The sequence below is a fragment of the Balaenoptera borealis genome, assembly GCF_965194805.1.
Source record: "Balaenoptera borealis genome assembly, chromosome: 5".
In the NCBI taxonomy this organism is placed as follows: Eukaryota; Metazoa; Chordata; class Mammalia; order Artiodactyla; family Balaenopteridae; genus Balaenoptera; species Balaenoptera borealis.
The window spans coordinates 116,878,074-116,903,899 of record NC_138862.1 but is presented as its reverse complement, the minus strand read 5'-3'; the positions used below and the strand labels follow the sequence as shown (position 1 = coordinate 116,903,899).

General features: G+C 41.4%; 1 protein-coding gene across 1 annotated transcript in view; it reads right to left on the bottom strand.

Annotated features, from left to right (window-relative positions):
• WWTR1 (WW domain containing transcription regulator 1) overlaps positions 1–25,826 on the bottom strand; it is a 129,236-nt gene that overhangs the window by 43,988 nt on the left and 59,422 nt on the right. The window contains exon 3 of the mRNA XM_082394480.1: positions 7,368–7,504. Coding sequence (XP_082250606.1) covers positions 7,368–7,504 — 137 coding nt within the window. The remainder of the gene's footprint in view (positions 1–7,367; positions 7,505–25,826) is intronic.

Below are 25,826 nucleotides of genomic sequence, written 5' to 3'. Positions count from 1 at the left end.
CATGGTCTGAGACAGGACTTCGCAGGGGTGGGGTCCAGGCAGTATTTCTCCCAGCAGCTGCCCATGACTGTTCTTTGGGGAGCAATCAGGCTCCTACTGGACTCTGAAGATGTATGTGTAACAAATGGCCCAAGGAATCCGACCCGTGCTAGACCTGGGCCTCCACTTGAAGAAACACGGATCTTAGAGACCAGGGGATGACTTGTTTGCCACAGGTAGACACAGAAGCCTGACGATTCATGGTTCTGTCTCTATTGCACATGGGGCCTGGAGACTTCTTCCCTACACCCCATCCTCTTCTCCCACCATAAAAAGCTCAAGGCACCAACCAAATGGTTCTCCTTTTTTTTTTTTTTCTTTTGGCTATTATAAAAATACCACCATATTACAGAGAAAATTAAGGGGAGCACCCCCAATTCAAAAGCCTTACTATAATCACTGTGAACATCTAAAAATACATAATTGATTTACTCAACACATTCATGCTACTAAGTGGTGCACCTGTGACGCATAATGCACTTGGCCATGGGCTAGAAATACACAGGTGGAGAGCGTCGCCTTGTGGGAAAAGAAAATCTAAACAAAGTCTTTTTTAAAAAACAAAATTATAATCATAGTATAAACAATTTTGCCTGCTTTATCAAATCAGACTGATATAATAAATTTTTCCACGTGCCATATAGTCCTATAACTATTAATAGTTACAAATATATTTATTTTCATATTGCAGGCATTTAATGGGGGGGAGCATCTTTGTGTACAGTTTTCCAAAGTGTTCATCTAGCAACTACTTGGAAATTTTATCTTGGGGGATATTTTCTTAGGAAAATTTTGGCATCAAACATTTTTCATGGCTCTTAAGACTTCTTGTCAAAGAGGAGATTTGCTACCTAAATTTCTAAATTTTGTGTAATAAAATCTATAAGTCTTCATCACGTAATCTTAATGCATATGCAGATGAACGAATACTGATATAGATGAGGGATTCAAGAAAACACAAGGTTCATTTCTTTATCGACTATTACGTCCCACTTTATTGCACAAGAATTGAATCAGTTGACTTAATTATTTGTGTTTGGCCCCCATTTCACATAATCTTTAAAAGCCTTAAAAGGAAGGAACTGTAATGAATCTCCTTTAGGAAACACCAAAGAGTGGTCTTCAAATAATGCCGACAGACTAAATTCTGACAATTGATGGATTCCTCCAAATCTCTCTAAGAAAATAATATTGATTTTCTACAGCATTTAGAAAACTGCTCTCTTTTTTTCATCATGAAGAAACAAAAAAACATTGTAACCAGAACCCCTTCCCCTCTCCCTGTGCTCACCAGTCTTCCTTCCCTTCCGTAAAGACCCACTTCCCACCACAGCACTCTCACCAGCGCCCCATCACCGCCACCCTCCCCCATAAGCGTGGAGGTTTTTCAGTTTGTCTTTGGGTTTGTGTGTGTATGTGCTTGTGTGCGTTAGGCTAATTCATGCTGCGGAAACCGCAAAGTTCAAAAAGTAGTGAGAACATCAGAGCTGGAAAAATCACAGTAGCCAGATGTGTCTGCCATAAACTCACTACATAAATTTGATTAGAAGAAAACTACTGGAAAAAGACAAAAATAAGATAGCCTACGTACAGATCTAACTTTCAGCAAACTTTCAGGATACCTCTTTACATGCTTTCAGCAACACTAGGCTGCGGTGTCCCTTAGCTATTTTATTTGCTTTTGATAAAATGTCTTCAAGTGCTTTTGTACACTTCCTAGAGGGACAAAGGAGCCAACTTTGCAAACTGAGCAGAGACTAGATTTTCCATCTTGTCTTGAAAAGCATACCCTGCAAAAAGAAAAGCAAGCAAGCAAGCAAGCAAGAAAACCACACATGTGTTTATAATTTGAAATACAGATCAAGATAGACCTGGAGGACAGACTCTGGCCTGGTGGATGGCACATCTTCAAAGGGGGAGCGTGTGTGTGTGAGTGTGTGATATTTAAAAAATTCCTATAGCATTAAAAATACACCCTGGCTGCCCTTTACCAGCGGTTTCTGAACTGGCTGGGGCTGGCAGTCTGGTGAAGTTGTTATACAGTCTTTATTTTTCCTGTCCTGTCTGGGAGGATACTGGCACCCCAGGTCAGGGCCTCATTCCAACAAGGAGGTCCATTAATGTGTGACAGGAGGCCAGCACACCATGGTTGACGATCACTAGGATTATCACCAGAAACGCAAAACTGCCTGTCACTTTCTCTCTGCAAAGACATTTTAAAATATGGGGAGATTTTAAGTCACTGTACGACTTCAGTCCATGTGTGCTGAGAAACAGGAAGACCTTGACGCCATCGCACTTGCAGAGGGAGAAGGTTCTCCATGTGGAGCTCGAAGTGAACTGGTTCTTCACAAACTCTCTCTGCTCATGAACGAGCCCGGGCTCGAGCGTGGGCCTCTTCAGCTTCTCACAGTCGCTGCCTGGGGTTCAAGATTATTTTCGCAACGTGTAAGCAAAAGTGTCCAAAAGATCAAAGCTGCAGCAACTGAGGTTGGGTTTTCCTGAGGGAGAAGGAAGAGGATGGCTTTCTATCGCACACACCACAGGCTTTTCCTCTGGCTACACACAGGCCAGAAAAGTGAGGAGAAGCCAGGCTACCAGCCCATAATAATAGTTATAACAATATATTTCTTGGGGAGCTTTCTCTATGCCAGGTACCAAGGCATGGAATACCTAAATACCCAAAACTTTTATGGGGAAGAGACTATCATTATCACCATATTACAGATAAGGAAAATGAGACCCAGGTACTAGTAAATGTCTAACCCAAGAGAAACTCAGTTCTGACTCCAAGTCTTCCCATTAACCACTATACAAAGAGGTCCCTGCCCTCCACACCACCCCCATTACCACCCTAACAACCTAACTGATTTCCTTAGCAGGTTCCATTTGCCCCAAGCCCATTGTTTTATATATTATAATATGGCCTGTGTAGAGTCCTTTTTTTTTTTTCTGTTTGTTTCATTTTTTCCCCTCCTTCAATAAAATTTAGTAGTTATTAAAAGTAATTAATCAGGGGAATTCCCTGGTGGCGCAGTGGATAAGACTCTGCGCTCCCAATGCAGGGGGCCCGGGTTCGATCCCTGGTCGGGGAGCTAGATCCCACATGCGTGCCGCAACTAAGAGTTCACATGCCACAACTAAGGAGCCTGCCTGGCACAACTAAGACCTGGCACAACCAAATACATAAATAAATATTTAGAAAAAAAAAAAAGTAATTAATCATACCAACAACCCACTTAAAAGATATGAGATCCTACCTGGTTTGTGTCATGAAAAAAATCAACTTTCACACATACAGTAGTTTTCCCCCTTCACTGTGTTACAGAAAAGTGAGGATTTCAAACAAGTTGTCAGCCCCCAAGTGATATGGCCTCCACCCAGTGGTAATCTCTCCTCTTCACTATCTAAAGTTCTCCAAAACCTTCCTTTCTTCTTCCATTCACTGGGTATCTCTGGGGACTCAGACGCAAAGGGGACCACTCTGCTCAAACAGAATCAAACTGGATAAAACCTGACAGACAACCTGATTTGGTAAATACAAAAACAAACATTTCAGTTAAAAATTAGACCAAGCTGGAGAGGGCTATTTGAAATAACCCCTTGAGAGTCTGTTTCGTTTTACTTCAGCATTTGAAAAGAGAGTGAGTTTAGATACACAACCAATCTGCCATCCTGCCAAGAGAGAGATGCCTTTTCACTGGATTCTGAGGCAGCCTGACAAAAGTATGCTCACAAAGTCACTCACAAAATGACTTTCACAAAGTCACTCACTCCAGGATGCCTTTGAGTGATGGATCTCTTCTCTCCCAATTAAAATATGGGTTGCCTTGCAACCCACATTTCAGGAATAGATCTACTGAAAAAATAAGATATCCACTGACAAGAAGTTTCTTTGGGGGGACGGGGCGGGGAGGACTGAAACAATTCCACCAGGGGGCGCTATCCTCACTGAAAGTAAAAAATACAGAGCTCCTAATTTAAAGCGCTTTGCACACTAACCAGCCTAAAATAAAAATTTTTTTTGAGAGCTTTTAAGATGAACAATGAAATTGTCTTCAAATCTAACATTCTATAGTTAAATAAAACATAAAACTTTTCTTTCCACAAAGAACAATGATGATATAACATTTCATTACGTGCCAGGCATGGACCTATGCACTTTACTTATAATCTCATACAACCTCCTCACACTATAAATATAATCCTCATTTTACATATGGAGAAACTGAGGCACAATTAAGTGACTTAACAGAGTCACCAATAGGCAGAGCTGAGATTCAAAGTCTGACAGTCTGACTCCCAAGTCCATCACTAACACACAGAAAAACACGGAATCACAATATAAGGAGATTTATTGCTGAATGTGTTTTGCTATGTCACTGATTATATCATAGTTCCAGAAATACATAAAATTAGCTTATTACTAATTCTATCACCTGACAGTAATGTTCATTGCATTTTGACATCATTTTCACTTGTACATAAATACCTATCAGTGAAGGGGACACATCACTTAAGTTCACTTATTTGTCAGATATATGCCATTGAAAAGAACAAAATTCTAGATTTAAGAAGAAGTAGGAGGAGGAGGAGGAGGAGGAGGAGCTTCTCTGGTTAAAAGGTAAAAAGAAAAAAAATGCAGTTGATGTAAAACCGACATAGAAGTTTTGAATCATATTCCAAATATTGACTTTATATATATGTTTACGTATATATGCTAATGTATGACGTAGGTATAATATATGTAAACACAGATGTACACTTATTATTTCTAAAATAATGAAAATAAAATACCACATACTAAACCTCAAAAAAAAAAAAAAACAGTAGAAAGATCTGCTCTTTCTATTTTTAAAGGTTGATAATAAAGAGTAGAAACTACAGGCAGAGCTATAGCTTAAAACAAAATACTCTGAGTAAATCATTTATTATTAGGACCATATTGTGACTCTCTAAATTACCCCCAGTCTTTGAAGCTTACTTTGCATTCCCCGTTATATTTCCAAACTTGGGACACATCTGTGATTCCTGAGAGGCTAGTAACGCATTTTGTAATGGGCAAATATTCAAATATTATTGGAAAAACCCCAGAATGTGTCTTGAGAAATTTACTGCCCCGATTTATTAGAAATCTGGAAAAAGGTATTTTATTCAGCCACAGGTAAACTTGTTTCAGACATTCAGATTACAATTTCTTTAGATAAACTTTACCAGCAATTGGGCTTTTAGTGCGTGGGGGGATGGGGGGAGGGCAGACTCACATGTGCCTTCAGTATTAAGTTTTTAGCATTCAAGGTCCTTCTAATTTAGTCCACTTCCTACTCGTTGTGCAATTTTGTAAAATTAAGGAAAGTACATGAAAGAGCACAAACAAGGATCTTCACTCCAATACTGGGTGCACTAACAACACACTAAACCCAAATACCCATCAGATGGAGGCTAGTTAAATAATTATAGCATATCAACATGTTGGACTACTGGGCAATTAAAAAAAAAAATGAGGCAGCTTTGTGTATACGGATATAGAAGTAGAAAAAAGCAAGGTGCAGGATGGGAGGGAGACGCAAGAGGGAGGGGATATGGGGATATATGTATACATATAGCTGATTCACTTTGTTATACAGCAGAAACTAACACACTATTGTAAAGCAATTATACTCCAATAAAGATGTTAATAAATAAATAAATAAAGATATTATGAGCACAAAAAAAAAAGGCAAGGTGCAGAACAGTGGGTATAATGTGCTAGCATTTATGTGAAGAAACATACACATAACTGGAAACACTGATTGACTCCAGGCAACATACAAGGGACTGAGGCATGGGTATCAGAGGAAGACTTACTTTTTGAACACCCCTTTGAAAAAAGTGTTTGAATTTTTTAAACCAGGTCCATGAAAGATCTTTTCCAATTATAATCGATTATAAAGTTAACATTAATAATTTAATAAACAGCTTTTAGAACTTTTAATAAAAATTAAATGGCTAAAGAAACCCTGAAACTCATCTAATGCTACCTAATTTGTGGTTTCTTTGCTACACTCACATCTGCTTTCTACTTGAGCTCTTATATACTGGGGACAAGTGACTCACGGAAAGCTTTGGTTTACCACTGCTCGTAGAAGCAGTGACACCATTTTCCTTGATCTACCCTTTAGATACGAAACACAACAGAGGTTGTTCTGAGTCGTTTGCTTTTTGTATATATTTTACATCTGCAAGCTTTAAAATGGTAGATCCAGACTTCTTGGAAGAAGGGACAATATATTTACTTGAATATACTGACTCAGGTCTCCTTGAGTCCATACTCACCATGGCTAAGCCACAGTTATAAAGGAAGGGTGTCCAGGAAACTGCTTCCATTTTTATCCTGTTCATTCCTGAAAATCCAACAGGAGATTCTTTTCATTCTCTAAAATTCTGTTCTGTGTATAAAGCAGTATCTGGGTATCTGATCTTAAATGGAAACATTACCTGAAAATGGCACTATTTTTTTAAAAACTTCAAAATTGGCCCTCTTATTTTTAGCCTTTGGAGGTGGGAGAGAATGACTAACAACAAAAGCTGATTGGTTCTGCTGCAGGAGTGCATTCATTCACATCTGACTCTCTCCAGTGGGCAGAATTGTATTTCTTTTGAAGTAAAGGCAATTAGCAGAAACTAATCTCAAGTTTAAAATCACACTTATTCAAAATGAAGTGAAATGTGAGCCGTCCTATCCTAGGGCAGGTGTGGGGAGAAGCCACCCGCAGATTATGTAAGGGTTGAATGCATTCCCCAACCTCAGTTCCAACTCCGGCTCTACTAGCCCACAGCTGGGACTTGGGAAAGTTTCTGCATCTATAAAATGGGAATACTGTCACTTCTTGTAGGGTTGTTGTGAGGACTGAATGAGATAAGGCAAGAAAACACCTAGTCTGGTGTTAACCACACATTGTTGGGGGGCGGGGCAGAGCAAAGATATTTGAGGCCGAATTGTACACTTTGGCAGTCTTCAGGGACCAAATTCACAGAAAGGGTCTAAGTGCTCTTCTTGCCTTGGTCTGGATGAAGACAGGAGGCCTAAGTGAGTTTTCAAAGAACTTCAATAAATGCAACTGGAGCGGATGCTGGAGCTGTAGTGTAAACCCTGGTAGCAGTGTCATGAACTCTTTAGCCAAGAGGCAAAGAAAAGAAGGCAAGGACAGTGAAAGGGTAATGCAGCCAAGAGGGAGGAGAAGATACTATCTGGGTGCGTGAGTAGGCACTTAGGCAACCAGAGCTGCTTCTGAGCTCCAGAGGCCCTTGGTTGAATACTTGTTTATCCAGCTCCGGTCAAAGCTTACCGAGATTCGGCTGAGACACGGCCATGGACCTCTGGGGCGCTGGTGTGGAAGTGGCAGCTGGGTGGAGGTTCATATGATTCAGGGGCTGATTCATCGCCTTCCTAGGGTCTTGCCATGTGGTGATTTTTTCTATGTGACTAAAAGAAGGAAAACAATTATCTCTTTCATTGTTAGCATTATCAATATCATCATCACCAGTAACAACACAACAGTTAAATGATGCTGGCTCTTCTTCCCTTAGGATCTGCTTATAAGAGGTTGACACATTGTTTTCAGCCAAGGTCAGGCTTGCCCACTTACTCTCCATCCAAGCTGGGCCACGTTGGGGATTTTGCAGGGGGCTCTCTGAACATAAGTCCATGACTTAGCTGACCAGCTGCCCCTACGTGCAAACACCCTCTTAAGGATTTTCTGCCTTACCAGGGATGGACAAGCCCCAGCGTTCCTCCCCACGGTCCAAGGAGCCTACGTTCTCCAACCCCCTGTGCTCACTGCCATCCAAGCACTGGGATACCACAGTGCAAACTCCTCTCCCAAAGCCGGACCCTGCGCTCCTGCCCACCAGCCCTCTCACACTCTCCCAGCTCATATAACTGACATAATGAGGACGCCTCCACCTGTCCTCAGCCAAAGACAGGGCCCTTGAAACCAAACTCATAAACATCACATTACTGAGCTCTTACAAAGGGTAAGACACTGTGAAGTCCACATAGGTAATACATAAACCCTCAAGAAGTTTATGTTCCACCATGCAAGGTAACAACTGTGTAGCTGGAGAACAGGGTAGCAGGAAATAAGTGTAGGAAGTGCCAGATTATGGAGAAACCCAGATGCTGAGGCATAAAGGTTTCTGAGGGAGGAGACGTGATTAGACTTTTGGTCATATACAACTTCCAGGGTTTGTTATTACAACTTAATCTCAGAGAAACTAGCATGACATCAGCTTCTACTCAGAGTTTCCAATATGTCCTTAGAAAGATGGATGGGGGACTTCCCTGGTGGTCCAGCGGTTACAACTCTGCGCTTCCACTGCAGGGGGCACGGGTTCGATCCCTGGTCAGGGGACTAAGATCCCACATGCCTCGCGGCACAACCAAAAAGAAAGAAAAAAAAAAAAAAAGATGGATGGGACATCTAGCTTTGTCTACCTCCCTCCAGACCACATCTTAAGTCACTTCTGGTGCCTGAAAGACCCTGTGCCACTCCATAAACTCTTTTTTGAGAGTTTATTACATTTTTCTTTTAAAGATAAGCATATTCATTTGGTGCCACAATTCTTGTTTTATGAACCGTATCAGAGATCTTTCTGTATTTATCAAAGACAACGAACTTTGATAGCAGAAGCTGAATGTCAGTCCTTTGTCCCAAGCCTTGTAACTAGGTTGTCTCTCCCAAACCAAAGGGCAATGTCAACCCCACACACTATAGACCTTTCTGGATCCACGTGAAAAGGAGAGAGATTGCTCCTTTCAAACTCACCTTACTTTTGAAATAACAATGGCTTCCTTTGAATCCTTAGCGTAGGAAACCACTATTAGTATCATTAGGCTAAATCCTAAATCAGTGCAACCTCCTGCACTGGAGTTGTATTTATCTTTTATTTTGCTTCTGTTTCCTCACATCTGAATACTGCCACTGCTAAAATTCTTCAGATTTCTTCATCCCAGACTGGAAGTCATTGCCATGGGGAGCTCATTCATTGCCTTGAGTGAAAACTTGGATGTTTTCCCAAGAAGGCCTTTAAAATGAGTATGATTAAAAAAAACAAAAAGTCAGCCTTCATAAAGGAGGCAAAATTAAGTTTAACTGTTGAGTTTCATACTATAGGAGCCATCAGTGGTCTTTAAAAAATAATCAGAAATAAACTGGGAGGAATAAAAATTAAAAACCAAGACGATTTTGTTAAGAAAAACACAAACGGGGCGGGGAGGGGGGGTGGTGGGTAGGGGGCCGAACTACAGAGATGAAAGTCAATTACCTAAGCCTAAAGGAAGAAACAACTGTCTTGGTTACACCTTCAAGTTTAATAACTGTAATTCTATTCAAAGCTTGCATAAAATCCTTTGTCAACTTTTGGTCTTGTGAAGACTCATAGCCAGCCTCAGGGGGTCTGTCACAGGCCTTCCAAGTGAGGAAACAATGGATGAGGTTGTGAAAATTAAGTAAGCTCCCTTTAGCAAAGTAATTAGAGTTAAGAAACGCTTTGACTAGCTATTCCTTCAGGACACTTACTACTAAAACATGTTTTCCCAAGGTCGGCACGTCCTACAGAAATACCTTCCACTGTGGTACCAGAAGGGGAAGTATCCTTCTCTCTTTCGTGAGCCTTTCTTAGAGCCTCTGGCACCATGGATATTGATACTGTGGTAGAAGCAGCATGAACGCAGCCCCGGTGAGACGCAGTGACATACACCGTGTGGTGGAAGACATTTAAGGACGCTGCTGTGTACAGACACTCAGCTATCTGTCAGTGGTCGGAACTATACAGGAACCGGAATGATGCATTCCCAAATGCCAGTCCCCCACTCTCCTCTCCCATTCTGAACAAGTGGGCTGGGATTCCCAAATCTGGGGAGAGCAGAAAGGCCCGCACCCAAAGTGGTAGAGGACCCCAGCTTGCCTGAGGACTGCCACCACGGCTGGCCAGCCTCCATCCCCTGGGACAGAGGTGAGGGCTTTCTGGGTGGACCCTCTGGCCCTCATCCCGATAGATCCGACCCCAAAGATGCACAACTCAGCCGCGGCTTCAAGCCCCAGAACTCCCCCAGGACCGTGGGAGTCTCCGCAGCCCACCCTTCAAACTCCACACCCAGCCAACGCTTTTAAAGGAGTTTTGTTCCCAGTGGATTTGTTAATTAAAAGTGTCACTCACTGTATTCCCCAAGGACTTGAGTACAAGAGGGAGCCTTTCATACGTGAGCAGTTCTCATTGCTCTGAAACAACTCAGAAGAAAGCCACTCCAGCTCCCAGCCTCTGCACATCCGTCGACCCCAGGGCAGCTTTGCTCTAAAGCTCAGTTTATGTGATGTCCAGGGCGGCTCCTGGTCTGAATGCCAACAGCAAGGGCACTGCTCACAAGAACTTAATCCACTGCTCATGATTTGATTTGAAAATTAAATTCTCTTATTGTTCAAATCACTTAGCTCCCCTCACCCCATTCCCAAACGTAGGATAAACCACACGCTGTTTCATACTGCTGTCTCATCTCTGCTCCTTCTCTCAGAGCTACTGAGTCACTTCCTTTCTTGTATTTCTCAGTGCAGCCTTACTGTTTGCCAGGACCCACAGTTTAGCTAGATTAATCCCCACTTCCCTACTACTCCCACCCCTCCCTGATGTCACTCCCTTAAAGAGTCCACTTCAAGAAAATGTCTAAGGAAAAAAAGAAAAAAAAATCGATAAAAAGAAAGAAAGGAAGGAAGGAGAGAGGGAGGGAGGGAAGGAAGGAAGGAAGGGAGGGAGGGAGGGAAGGAGGAAGGAAAGAAAAAGTCTCTGCTATTTTAAAAGTCTAGTTTTTCTTTAAAATTTATATATTTATATATACTTACATATGTACATTCAATCTGCCTATTAGTGTGTATTCTATGATCACACATTCTATACAGTTTTCATATGAAAATGGAACAAAAAAAGAAAATAAATACCAAGTATTTATGGTGATATATGCAAGTAATATGCTCACTGGAGCTTTTTTTTCCCCCTTATCTAAACTCTTCTGTACTTTCCAGTTTTTAACAGTGATAATGTATTGTTTTCATAACAAGTAAAAACAGAAACACTCATGAAGGTGCAAAAAGACAAAAAGGAAAATGATGCATGGATATGCAGGTCATAGGTACTAAAAAGTTATTGGAGATAAACTACAGATTTGGCTCCTATTTCTGAGTGGCCAAAGTAAGAAGGGAAATGGATTCAATTACATGGCTCCATGCTTTTTATAAAGAAAAAAGAATGCCAGTTTCTAAGAGAAAGAAAAACTCTTCTTGACACACACACACACACACACACACACACACACACACAATTTTCCTGGACTTAAAAAATGTCTGCAAGGGTTTCACATGGAGGCCTGGGGTGGTGTGCAGTGGAAATGGTACCTGAAAGAAAGATAATCGGAGCGGTCTTTTCCTCTTCCTTTGGGGGCCCCTTTGACCACTACTTCCCATACTGCCTTTCTTCACAGTCTCATAAAGGACAAACCTCCAACCACATCAGGGTCTGTGGTGCCCAGGTCGGCAAAAAGCCTCAGCTCTGAGGACCTGCATTTTGCCCAGGGGCAACAAAGTTCAGCATTTCCCTGAGAAGATATTTGGCTGGAAATGGCATCTTACGGAAAACTGTGCTGTGTTAAATAATTTTTCCTCCTAGAATTAATGTGTTCTTCAATAAAGATACAAGTTGAGACAGTCATTTTATGTATTAGGAGAATTCTATGTTGGGGGTTAGAATGTCATGGAAATCAGTGGGGAGGGGGCAGCATTACCACCCTCTCTTATCGGCCTGGCCCCTCCCATCGGCCTCCAGGGGATTGTTAATTTAGCTCCTATTTCCACCCTTCCAGCCCCCTGAATGACCTTTCACCTTGATGAGGGCAATGGCCTCCAGGCTTCTCCTCCAGTCTCTCAGGTTTTCCTCTTGCCCTCCATCCCTTCCCCACCCTCTCTATCTATAATCCCTTCTTTAACCCACCTCCAGACTCATCCCAAGGACAGCTGGGATCCAAGTCACCCCTAGGATCCTTAGTCCCCCCTGGCCATTGACAGCCTACTGGGAGACAGTATGAGGCACTATGGCCTCTGGAAAGACCACAGGCTTGGAGTCACACATACCTGAGTTTTCATGTAGCTCTGACCCTGTGTGACCTACGTGGACAAGCCATTTAACCCATCCTAGTCTCAGCACCCATATCCGTGAGATGGGTAAAAAAGCCAACAAATGCTCCGGTTCCTTCTTGCAAGGGTGAAAAAGGTCTGCTCTAGGAAACCTGTAACCGACAAAGTCACCTGCCAATTTCAAGAACAGTTCACTGGGCTTCCCCTGCTCACTTCCTCAGCAAATAAATCCACAGAAGGCAGGTCCAGCCTCCAGCCCAAGGCTGGCAACCTTTGGTTCAAGTTTTTATTCAACAAGTGTGGATTGTGTATCTATTGTGCACGTGCACTTGGTAGGCATAAAAATGAAAAGCATTTTGTAAATATAAAATCCTGACTGGCAGCAGAACCATGAAAGGCAAAGATAAAATCTTATCTGTAAAAATAGAATCCACCGACTTCTTATAGCCCAGGAAAAGGCCTGGTGTTTTTGGACGAATTTACCCTCCAGTTCATGACCTATTACACTAACTTTATGGAAGGAAGCCACACAACAAAGACTTTCTGAAATAGAGAAGGCCTATGTAATACATTTTGTATTGCTGGAAGCATACAAAGATATAAAAATAGGAATGATTATAAGTGCTTAATTTTGAAAGAATTTAGAGTTTGCAGCAACATAATAAGCTGCTTGCTCATTTCTATGGGCAAAGATTTCATTTCCAAATATAAGTGTTTGGCCTTTTTACTCCTCCTCCTCTCTTAATATATTAGAGTTTCACATTAGGTAGTGTCAGAAATTACTCAGGGCTCCCTACACTCAACAGAGCTATTAGGGCAGGACTTAGAAGCAGTGTCTTCTTTTCTACCGCCCAGGCCCAGCTAGGTGGTTAAAGAGAACCACACCAAAGAGATGGGAATTTAAAGGCAACCTGGGGTCATAAAACCAAGGCTGACTGGCTCAAAACTCAGTTCACATTCAGTGCTGCCTGACTTCATCCCCTGGCCAATCCCAGTTTCTCTTTAACCTCTCCCTTCATTCTTTCTTGTTTGGGGGGGGGTGTTAATATTTCTCTTCCAATGGAACATAAGCTCTTTTGATGACAGATAGGACCCTAGGGGCAGAGCAAGGTGTCCTGCACATTGTAGGCACTTGAAAAACAATACTCCTGCAACCCCCATAATATTCACAAGACCAATCGAGGGCCAAAGTAAATTATCTTATTTTTAAAAATCAGACATTAAAATTTTTTTTGACTTTCTAGGCCAATTCACCACCCTCTTAATGTTCTAACAAAAGTATATATACACTGAAGATTATGTGCTTAAAAACTGCTAACTGAAATAGCTTTGCAGCTTGCTTGTTGTGAACCAGTTCAATTAAACTCATCAGCGTTAAAAATGAAAACTGAAACAGATTTGCATGAGGTTGATAATTTCCCAGGCAGAGCTTGCCAAGTAAACTGGAACCGCTGTCAGCAGACAACAAATACTATGCCAGTGTTTAATCCTATACCAGATGGCAAGAAGACTTGCCCAAGACTCACATTAAAGTTTTGAAAATTTTCCGCAATTAGAATTAAAATACAGACACTAAAAGCTGGTTTACTTTTTTATTGTATTTCAGGGATAAATGCTGCCTGTGTTTCAATCACATTAAACATGTAGGCAGTGTGTTCTGATTTAAATTTCAAGACCTAGGAAATGACACATCATATCTTACTCATACCTTGCGTTTCTCTGAGTGGCGCCTTTTGTTGTGCTTTGTTTTTTGCCAGTGATACTTGGCTCTTCCGACTGACACCAGAGGTGGGTCTTAACCACAAGAACAAAGACAGCTGGAATACACACTTACTAATTCTCCCAGGCCCAGAGGCACACTCTTTCTTAGTTCCTCTGCTGTCACCAAACCCAGAGAGAAGTGGGAGCTGATCACAGTGGGAGCCCCACGGCAGTGGTAGCTCAAAGCCCACGTTTAAACTGGCAACCGGATCTGATGAGTAGCCATCAGTAAATTGTTCCCCTCTGTTTAACCCTATCAGCCCAGCTGGTTAATGGGAATTTGGCTTCTGAATACATTGACAATCGGAAATAAAGTGCTGGCTCTCCACCTGGCTGAACAGATCCATAGCTAATGTTTTATTTTCTTTCTAAAGCCACCAGTCTCCCTCCCAAGTTGCCATCCTTCCTACTGTCACCCCAATTGATGATTCTTTGTCCCAAAGCAGCTTTCATAACACTACAATTGGTTACAGTTCTTATTCTGTTCTGCCCAGATCCTAAACATCACCACCTCTTGCTAGTCCGATTCATAAGAACAGAAGATACAAAGAGGTAAAAGTCAGGCTGCAAATGTACCTAGCGGACACATCCATCAGCAAAACATTCATATCATTCATAGATTAAGTCCGAAAGCTATAAAAACTGACTCTCTCATGTCGTACAATAAAGGTGACTGTTCACACAACAGAAGTGTGTTGGCTGAGAAAGCTCATCCTTCTTTGAAACCACAAGTAATTTAGAATTAAAAGGTTCCGGTCAGATTTTCACTTCGGCAGCTCATCAAACATAGCTGCAGTCTGTGACACAGGACTAATAATTCATATATAAGTAGGGGATTTTTTTAGGATCCTCTAATAAAAGATGATACCAGCCCAGAAGTATTATTTTGGTGCACGCTTCCGGTCTCTACCATTCACTCGCCAATTCAAAAAATTTCAGAGTTCTCTGGAATTCCGAATGAATGGCAGGGATTGTATTTTTAACCACCAGGCTCTAATCCTCGACTTCCATCCCAGCAGTGCCAAGAAGTCTCTACTTGTTGAAATTAGCAGCAGTAGGAGCCGCAGCAGCGTGAAAGGTCTGCGGGCACTTCCGCCGCGGCCAGCTGTGGGCATCTATCTACGTGAATCCTTTCCACAGAGTATCACCAGCTTTTCTGCAAGTTCATTCCTGACCCTGCTCGGTCCGGGCAGAAGCTGAGTCAGGCAGAGCTGCTGTCAGCCCCGAAGTGCGGAGTGAGCCCACGTGAGGCTGTAATCTACGTAGTTCCTTCCTGCAGGGGTTTATTTACCAGCGTTCTGTCCCTGGGGCGGGAAAGTAGGGGACACTATGAATACACCACTTTTGGAGAAAGCCTCTTTGGGAAGCGGGTGACTCACGGACACAGCCCCAAGGTGTGACTCACTGACCTCGCTTCGGAGGTTGAGCTATTGTGTGAGGCTCTCCGTCATCCCCGCGGAGGTCTCCAACGCCACCCGACCGGGGCAAACCCGACTTGGGCTCTGCAAACTGAGCCAGCTCTTGCTTCACCTCATTTTTCCTATTCCCAAAAAAAGCAAGAAGAAAAAGGACTGCGTTTCTGTTTGCTTGTTTGCCTTTGGCCAAGCACCCGATTAAAGAACTTCGGCTGTATTGCAATTGTAGTATCAACGCTTAGCCTATTTTTTCGCTTTTCATGCCAGGATCAATAATGATATTGAAAGATTTATAAATCACGTTGTTTCCTGTGTTGAAACCGAACAACAATGTAAGAGTTTATTTTACCACGTTTTATTATTTCCAGGTATCAAGTATAAAATAGGTACTTGGTACCTCTTTTCCCACTTTTTCCTTTTTCACAAACAAAAATATGGGATGGGAATGAGGAGAAGTGAAGAAAAGATGAGTTTCCTAGTGAATGGCGAATTCTAGAATTATCAAAGGAAGTAAAAGGCACTCATCCATTCATTCAGTTCGTTCGACAAGATGCATTTACACTGGCACTGTATCTTCCATGAGGATTCAGTTCCAAAATCAGTTTTGGCAAATGTGGAGTGTGGTGAAAATTACCACTGAAAATCCTTTAAATGGCCCATAATGTACAGTCTGCTAAGCTTTGTGTATATTATAAGGTCCTTCAATAAGTCCAACACAGATGGATCCTTCCAGAGTTAGGACATGGTACTGTTTCTACAGCCAAACTCCAGATGAAGTGATGCTGTCCCCATATACTTATGTTGGGATTTGGTAGGCATGGAGAGTTGACTTCATGCCACTTAAATAGGCATATGGTCCTGAATGCCTGCAGTGTCCTTTCCTCCGGGATGGACGGAACAGAAGATGATCTAGCGTGGGCCCTAGGAGCTGGCAATCAGGTGGGTAGTGGCAATGAAATAAAAGGTGGTGTGGAGGTTAACAGAGCACAGCCCCTATTTTTATTGTTATTATAAATGGTCCAGAGCCTGACATTCTATCTTGATAGCTGCATGTTAGATACGCTCCCCATATCAGCTGCATCTGACATCTGGGAAGCAGCTTTAATCTCGCGATCAGTATTTTAAAGATTTTTTTTTAAACCACCAAGCTACTTTAAGTGCTCAAATACTTTGAAAGTTGTTTTTCCAGGCTTTCTGTGCCCAACACGTGTTTCAACGTGTTGTTTTTCCAGTTGTTCTTAAATGGGACATTGACACACAGCTTGTTCTAATGGGGCCAAATGAACTAAATGTCACTTGCCCAAAGAAACAGGGCAAAACCTCCTAAAAACCAAAAATTCTTTTGGGTTAGTCTAGTTTCTCCTCTATTCATGTGGGGGGAGTCAATTCCTTTCTGTTGGTTTGTTTTTTTTTTTAATTCTGGGAAGAGGAGGAGCCACCTGGGCTCTGGGTGTCAGTCACTTTCTGCACATGTTTGAAAGACAAGACACATGGAACTAGAGAAAAGACTGGCACGAACCCCAACCCCAGTCTGGAGAAAGACTGGAGGTGCTTTTCACAGCCCGCATCTCATTTCACAAGAAACGGTTTGGAGGATGGAAGACAAAAGAAGGGGAGTTGAGTTAGTATTCCCAGGCAGGGAGGGGAGAGGGACACTGGAGGCCTTGAAGATAATCACCGGGCAACACTGCTTATGTTTCCTGTAAACCCAGCCCACAATGTCTCTTTACATGTATTTCTTGGCATCTCTGGTTGAAAGCATCACCCAAATGAGGCAGTACTGCAGTAGCTTTGAACTTTGCCTCTGCAATTAACCAGTTAAGAGACCACTGAAACTTTAGTTAGCATCTCCAAGCCTCAGTTTCCTCCACTGTAAAATAGGCATAAGAACATCCTTTCATGAGGTTGTTTTGAATATTTCATTCAGTAACAAAAGTAAAACACCCACCCGCGAGTGCCAGACACACATGACACTCTATAAATATTAATTCTTCTTCTTTCTCTCATGAAAATGTATCCCAACTTTTTACAAAGATCTGAGGAATTCAAATGCAAAAAAATCAGCAAACACACTAGGGTACAATGAACCCAAGAAAATGGGGGAAAATGAGAGCGCACATCCATTCACTGCAAAAACTACAGATTTATTTCATTTCACATAGAGTAGCTAGTTAATAATTGATCTAGAGACAAAAACATTCTCAAAACACAAAAGAACTAGCAAACCACCAGCAGTGGCTCCTTCACTACCACCCCTCCTCCCAGCCTGCATTCTAACAATAACAACTCTCAGATCCAGTGTAAGAAAAGGCCAAAGCTGAGATTCCTCTAGTGCCCTCATTAGGCACTTTTAGCGGTGATGAGCGTCCCATGTCAGCACAAGACTTTCAGCCTCATGTATAAAGTAGAAAGGATTTCAGCTTGAAGTGAAAAGCAAAAGGCTGAATACTAGAAAAAGAGTATCTAATGGCTTTCCATCCTTCCTAACAGAAATGTTCAAGAAGTTTTACACTAATTTAGTTTTTTAATCACTTACAGGGTTACAAGAGTTCACCCCCATAGCTCACCCCAAAATGTAGGGGTATGGATTAGGTACAGAAACGCAAGAAGACTTGAAGTTTCTGTGACTCAACAAAATGGAAAAACAAATTTAGCCTAAAAAGTACTATAGTTTTATACAAAGCATGTTAATGCAAACTCCAAAGAGAGTTAGCTTTGTACCCACAGGTGGATGTTAATCAAAAATATACTATGGCTTTAATCTTTTGTATTTAACAAACAAAGAACAGAAATATGGATCTGTTTCCATTTTTTATGACTTATTTCCCCATCCAAACCCCACTGTTCTTCACTAAAGTGGCTGGTATTAATTTTCATATTAAAAAAACATCTATTTATGTGTATGTAATTTTAATTTTGATAAGACTTTAAACTTCTAGGAAACTTGTAAGAATATACAAGGTACTGTCACCTACTGATTCACCAACTATCATATTTTTTTCAAAGTTAGTTCTGACTGAAAAGTAGCACTAGAATAATCATCTGTTTTGATATGATCCCTTAGTAATACTTTGGCGGGTCACTTTTCTAACTTTGAAGAGAGGTGAATTTTATTATATAACCTATGCAAGATAAAGAGAGATGGGGAAAAAAAAGGCTAAGGTATCTGAATAACCAAATTAAGAAACAGAGTGACACCAAACTTGTTAATATCTAAACAAAAGCAATAAAAATTTGGCAATAATGATGACCCTTAATATCCTTTCACGGAAGGAGAAAACAGACCCCACCCAAGAGGAGGAAACCAAGCAAAAGATTCCTTTATTTTTGGAGCTACTGATGGCCATGCCACAGTGTGACAGAAATCAAACATATATATATCTGAAAAGACGTGGGCTGAACAGCTTCTTCACTGCGCCTTTTTACTTAACTGGCAGGGAAATTTTTCACACTGGGAGGGAGCCGCCTTACTTGGGTTCGTTTATTAATTCAATCTCCAAATAAGTTTTCTTAGAAGTGGAGGAAACGTGTGAACAGCGTTTGAATTCTCAGCCAAATGTCCTTCCAATATTTGGAAGGAATGCTCTACTTGTACAGACATCAATTTTGAAGAAAAAACTGTAAATATATCAACACCCGCCACATCAACCCTCTGCAGAATGTGTGATTTAAACAAAAGAAAGAACACAGCTTCAGGAAAATAGCTTTAAAAATGCTCACCCAAGAACCCACAGCCTCACTAAGGGTCACTCTTGCATATTACTAAACTTAACTCGGTAACCTCTTTCTGGAGAGTAGTTTGTCAACACGCTACAAAGCCCTTTAAAAAGCTTTGGACCAGAGACTCCACTTCCACGAAGCTTATACCAAGGAAACAGTTAGAGAGATATGGCAGAGATGGCCAGCTGCTTCTGAATATCTGCTCTCCCTCTCTTCTGGGTGCTAAGTGTGGCCAAGAGACTAAGTTCTAGACACTAAACAGAGTGCTGTGTGAAATTCTGGGGAAGTTCTTTAAATGGAAGGGATACACAAGCTTTTCTGCTTTCCACCCTTCTTTCTTCCAGCTTGGAATGTGGACGTGATGGCCAGAGCTACAGCAGCCCTCCTAAATCATGAGGAATGAAAGCCACTCATTAAGAACAACAAAGTAGAAAAAGACAAGTACCTGTGCAGCCATCACATCAGCCCTTGACCACCTTACCTTAACATTAGAGATAAATAAATAATCTCATTTCACATCCCTGTTAATCACAAACATAATTCCAAACCAGTACAACAAGTATGCAAAATGTATGTGCAGGGATGTCCATTGCAATTTTGTTTATATCTTAAATGTGTCGAATGGTTAAATAAATTATGGTTCAGCCAGACCATGGAAGACTGAACAGACATTATAAATGACACAGATCTATATTTGTTAAACTGGAAAGACGTTCACAATATATTGCTAAGTGAACATGATCCTATTTTGGCTAATATACATACATATGAATAAGGGGAAAGCAGGTTTCATTCATATCTTTAGATTTCTTGATACTTCCTCCATTTTGTACAATAAGCATTATTTCTCAATCAGAAAAAAGGAGAGAAAGAATGAGAAAAGCTATCCTCCCCCACTCCAAGTAAACTCACTTCCTGCTTAAAAAGTAATGTTGCATTCCACTTTTGAACCTAAAACTGCTAATTACAGCCTCCGAGAATAATTCCACAGCTAGAGTGTAGGCTTGGACATCTGTGAGTCCCTCAACTGTGAGTTGGAAAAGGCACCACCATAATACTCCTCTGAGTGCTTAGCCTAAAGGTGCTGTGAACCACGGAGGGGCACAAGAGGGCCAGGGGGTGGGGGGAGCTGTAGAAGGAAGGGATGAAGAGGATCAAGGGAAATTCTATAATTAAGCAATATTTCATGGCTGCCTCTGGCAGCTGTTTGAGCGAGGTGGGGGGACCCTGAACGAGGCGTCAACAGACGGAGCAGCTCTGTCCTCGGACAGATCAAGCGGGGCCTGTCATCCCAAGCACTGTCTACACTTCACGGGACGATCTGGGGCATCTTATATCCAGCACCTGTCAGCTTTGGAGACTCCCAGCTGCGGTGCTGTTACCTCTGTCATCTGCCTAATCCAGAAGGGAGAGGCATTTACTGTCTCTCAAAAGATTAGGTTGAAACTCTCTTTGATTCTTCTTATGAAAGAGAATGCATGCCTCATGTCACTGTGTTTGTTTTCTTCTCATCCCTCCTGACTTTTTTCTTTTCTTATTAAAGGAATAAACCTGCCCTTGCAGCTGTATTTATCATTTTTTAACCCCACGTTAATCATATAGTCGCTCCGAATAACGGTTTAAATTTATTCTGATGACCAACCACAGGGCTCTTTCTCCTCCCGCTCTGAGGCACATCCTGCCTTCAGCCTTGCTACGCAGTTCCCACTGACTTGCAGAGGAACTCTGTGTAAAGAATGAAGCAGGATAAAGATCGTAATAATGGTCAGAGGAAATGGTATGGAATATTTTCTCTACAGGATGTGTTTAGATTTTTCCTTTCCATGAGACTTTTTTTAAAGGGTGTTGAAATTGAAGGAGACTTTAAATAAGCTTTCAAGTTCTCAGTAGTTCCAATATTGGATTGAGTATGGAAGACCCACAGCAGGGAATCAAAAACTACTCATGGAATAAATGACTAAAAAAAGGAAGGAAAGAAGGAAGGAAGGAAAGCATTTAATGAGTTTCCTTTAACAAATCATTTTGCTTCTCAGTGTCTGTATCAAATGAATCTTACGCATATCTTATATATCCTTACGTATCAAGTGCTCAAAAAACTCAGCCAGGAAAATGTGTTCTTTCCTGGTCCCTGGAAGGACATGAAATCTAGAGTATGCTGCAACATCCTCTAAAACAAATGAAATCACTATCAGTTCGTTCTTGTTTGATTCAGCAAAGTGGTCAACTGAACCACCACCGAGTGCCACCCACCATGGACCCTGAAAGTGCACCGCCTCGGGCATATAGCAGACACTTAATAAATAAATGCTTTTTGTTGTTGTTGTTATTTGGCCATGCCGCGTGGCTTGTGGGATCTCAGCTCCCCAGCCAGGGACTGAACCTGGGCTACAGCAGTGAAAGCGCCGAATCCTAACCACTAGACCACCAGGGAACTCCCAATAAATAAATGTTTGTCAAATGAATGAATGAGTGAACAAACGAATGAATGAAGTGGTACTAATATTCATTAATAATGACAGTCATGATAATAATGATTCATTATTAGTCATACATCATAATATTCACAATAATGATGGCAATAATAATGTCTGAGAGCAACAGTTGGCATGTATATAGCATTTTATAGCTTCAAAAATTATCTTAATTTGATCCTCACACAGCAGATTTACTAACTTCCATTTTTAAGATCCAGAAACTGAGTTGGGAAAAGTTAAATGACTTAATAAATTTCCTGAGGTTCTATGTGACCCAGCAGAGAGCCCACTCTTGCTCTCAGAGTCGCATCTGGGGCTTTTTTCCATGACATGATACTGCCTTGTGAACCCAAAGAGGCTGATGCAAATAACCTGGACCCTTAGGAAGGAAGGAAAAGAGGGTATGGACAACTGGTGCTGCTGACAGCCTGACTCAGTCCTGGAACAACAGTCCCACTACAAGCTCAGTCCTTCGGAGGAAAGGACCCCACAAGATAGATACCCCGCCCCGCCCCCCATCTTGCTTCTGTAACACACCACCATCCCTCCTCATCCCTCCTGAAGCCCTTGAGTCACAGAGTGTGTACACTTGCCTGCAAGGTTGACCTTTTAACTGGCCTGGTTTTAATCAGGCCCATCCTGTCAAGAAAAGGGACTCCCGTGACAGTAAAACAAATTAGCTCCATGTGATCCTGTAGTTGATGGTAGGGAGGAAGGAGAGGAAGAAATACAAGTACTACTTTAGAAATGTAAACCAAATACAAAGCCAGACTCCCTGCTATCACTTAAAAGGAAGAGGTAAAAGGACTCTGAAGATGGATTTGGAGACGCAAAGGTAGCAACCGAGCGTGCCTGCCTTGAGCAGGGCTCCAAGCCAGAGCTGGGGCTGTTAAAGGTCCCGCGTCCTGTAAAGTTTGCTCCTTCAGAAACTCTGACAATAACAGCTTCAGCCTGATTTGTCTTTGGTCTTCATTAATGTCGATTACTAGGGAAAATATTCAAATAGGGTTGATGCTCCATAAATGTGTTCATTCTATAATACTTGAGGTTACTGGCTTTTATAATTGACTATAATTACTTAAGTGAAATTCAACATGTAGATGAATCTTTCCTACTTACTCTTTTTATGGGGAGAAAAAGAAATATTGGAGATAATTCTAATTTTCCTAAGCTACTCGCTTTCAGCTTTTCATAATATTTTACATTTCTAACATTTACACAAAGTACATTTTTGTAAAGTGCTCTGAAATGAAAATATTAGAAGAAACAGCTCAGAACTGTGAGGATTTGCGTTCATTTTAAATGACTTTTTGAGAAAAGGTTCACGTTTGCATACTCAGACACGTACTAAATATGATTTTAATACAAAGTACAGGAATATGTACCCATGTTATCATATGTTGTCTAACGAGAGAAAAGAAACGTCTATTATTGCATGGAAATGAAATCAAGAGGAAAATGACAGAAACACGTCTTTACATGACTATCTAGATAAACTATCTGTATTTTCTTATTTTGCTCCAAAATGTTCCTTGAACAAATTTTTGTCAACATGTTCCTACAAAAAGAGGTTAAGATAAGCCAGGCAATCGAGCTTTGGTCTGGAAAATTGCCGTAATCCTGATAAAAACTATTTTGACAAAAAGATGAAAATGAAAGTGTGCCCTAAGGTGGGAGCATGGCGGGGGGGGGGGGGGGGGGGGTGTGCGGGGGCGCCCGGGGGCGGTAATTAACACTAAGTCACTGTGAGGTAATTTGGGGGAAAGACACTTCTGAGTCTGCCAACAGCATCACTGCGTGGGTGGACCTCATCTGACATTTCAACCTAAAATCAACTTCTCAGGTGACAAAAGCTTTTGGGCTCAGTCACACTGGTTGTGAGGAGATGCAGTTACAGGCAGGGTAACCTCAAGTACATTCTATGGGATATTAGTCCTAGAAGATAATCCCCCAAGATTGCACCCAAAAAAGTTTGGTTATCAAATAAGTTTGGGAAACACTGAACGTTATATTTCCCCCCTAAAATTTATACAATATATATGCATTATTATAAAAGGCTCTGTGTTTAAATTAGCTTACCTAACATTTCTCTAATTTATTTTAGGTGTAATCTTTTTTTCACTTTATTAATATGCTGTAGAATACATTTTAGGAATTAGAATATACCATTTGTGGTATTTATGCCAAGCATAGCTTCAGATTAAATCCAGCAGCATTGTCTGAACACACAATATACTTCAGATATTATAGCAATATTTTTATTGCTGTAGTCATATTTTTCTTATTGGCTACCAACTGACCAGAACTAAAAAACTATAGGCAGTTCCCATGGGCAAATGTGGGTGTGAGGCTATGAAGCCATGATTCCAAAGCATCCTAATGACAGAGTTTATTCAAAGCAGAGTTCATGTAGTTTAAAGAGAGATAGAGAAAGGCATATATAAGCATGTATGTGTGTGTGTGTGTTTTTAAAAAAAGTGAACTGAACTGTTTGCACCCAGAAGCTTTTTTTTTTTTTTAACATCTTTATTGGAGTATAATTGCTTTACAATGGTAGCACCCAGAAGCTTTTAACCTTCTTCCTTACTTTAAAATCGGGAGCCTGTAAGTATCTGTCTATTCTTAGTGTGCTTTCAAAATGTAGCTTCCCTCGGCCGGGGTCACAGCTGCTTCAAAGCACTCTGGGTGGCTCCTCTCCATCCCCTTGAAACAACTGGTGGGAACCCAGCACTAGGCCATCAACCCAGCTGTTCAATCTCACTTTCTAACTTTAGCAAGTCACTTCAGAACTAATGTCACTAGGACATGCCACATTGAAAACCACACCAGAGAAGGTAGATTCATCCCCCCCGCCCCCCAGAAAAAAATCCAGGCACACAGATCAAAGTCCCACTCAGGTACCTACAGCAATACTACCCAGATGCAAATATAGGACCCACCTGACCTGATTTATGTGGGTCATCTAAGAAGGCTTCACTGGACACCTCTCTACCCAGTTCAGCCCATTAGAAGGATACCTGTTAGCAGCTGCAGAGCCCAACAGCCTAGAAGCCCATGAAAACGAACCTTGGGTCAAGATACTTGCACGTACACTGTACTGTCTGTCGGCTTTCCTACTAGAGTACAGGATGCATGCCTTTCCACATTGTTAATGTACCATAAAATTGTCATGAAGACCTCATAATGTAATTACTTGCATTTAATTGATTATACATGCCCCCAGCCTTGTCTTCTTTCTTTTTTTAACTGCATGCTCATTGTAATGACTTGTCCCAAAGCCAAGTGATTTCAGAATTATTTGACCGTTTATTATCCTTTGAGAGTTACTAATTAGAATACTTTCCTTCAGTGAAAAGGGTTGCTCTTTTCCTGAATTCGCTTCGGGATGCTCACCCCTGAGGAGAACTCCAGGAATGCCTTGGTAAGCTCGCCTGTCACTGACGGCCTCCACTGTTAACATATGCGCGGGCTTAAAACACATTAAGCGACTTACACAAATGGAAACAAAATGCCCTTTGAGTTCTATTGATAACTTAACCTTTAGCGTTTTGGATTAAATCCCATTTCTCGGGGAAGAAGGCGGAGCCACTGAATGAAACCATTATGTAACACATTGTTGTGGGAATTATTTTGTGTGAAAATATATACCGTATATCATCTAAAATGTCTTTGATTGACCGTGGGTTTTCATAATTCCTAACTACAATATACATATCTTTTATGGCTTCTCTAATTTGTGATCCCTGTTTTAGGGAAATAGAAGTAATTTTGAGCAGGCAAATGATCCCATGACACCGGACGTAGTGGAAACCCTGGAGAATGCGGGGGTCTAGAAGGGGTAGATGGGGTACTTATTGGAGCTGGGAAGGTCCTATTTCTTGAAAGCTGCTTAGGTGGTGTGCCCAATTTGTGAAAATTCATCAAGCAACATACTTAAGATTTGTGTACTTTTCTACAAAAATTATAGTTCATTTTTAAAGTAATTAAGAGAAGTTATTTCAATTTTTTAATTATTTCAGTATTAAAAGTAAATTCTATAAAAGAAAAAGGAGGAAGTTGCCATCTAGCAGAAACATAAGCATTACTCTAAAGTGTTTACGAGGAACAGAATTAAGACTGGTCTATTTTTCTACTTTGTTTTAGAAAATGATGCACAGGGCTTCCCTGGTAGTGCAGTGGTTAAGAATCTGCCTGCCAATGCAGGGGACACAGGTTCGAGTCCTGGTCTGGGAAGATCCCACATGCCGCGGAGCAAC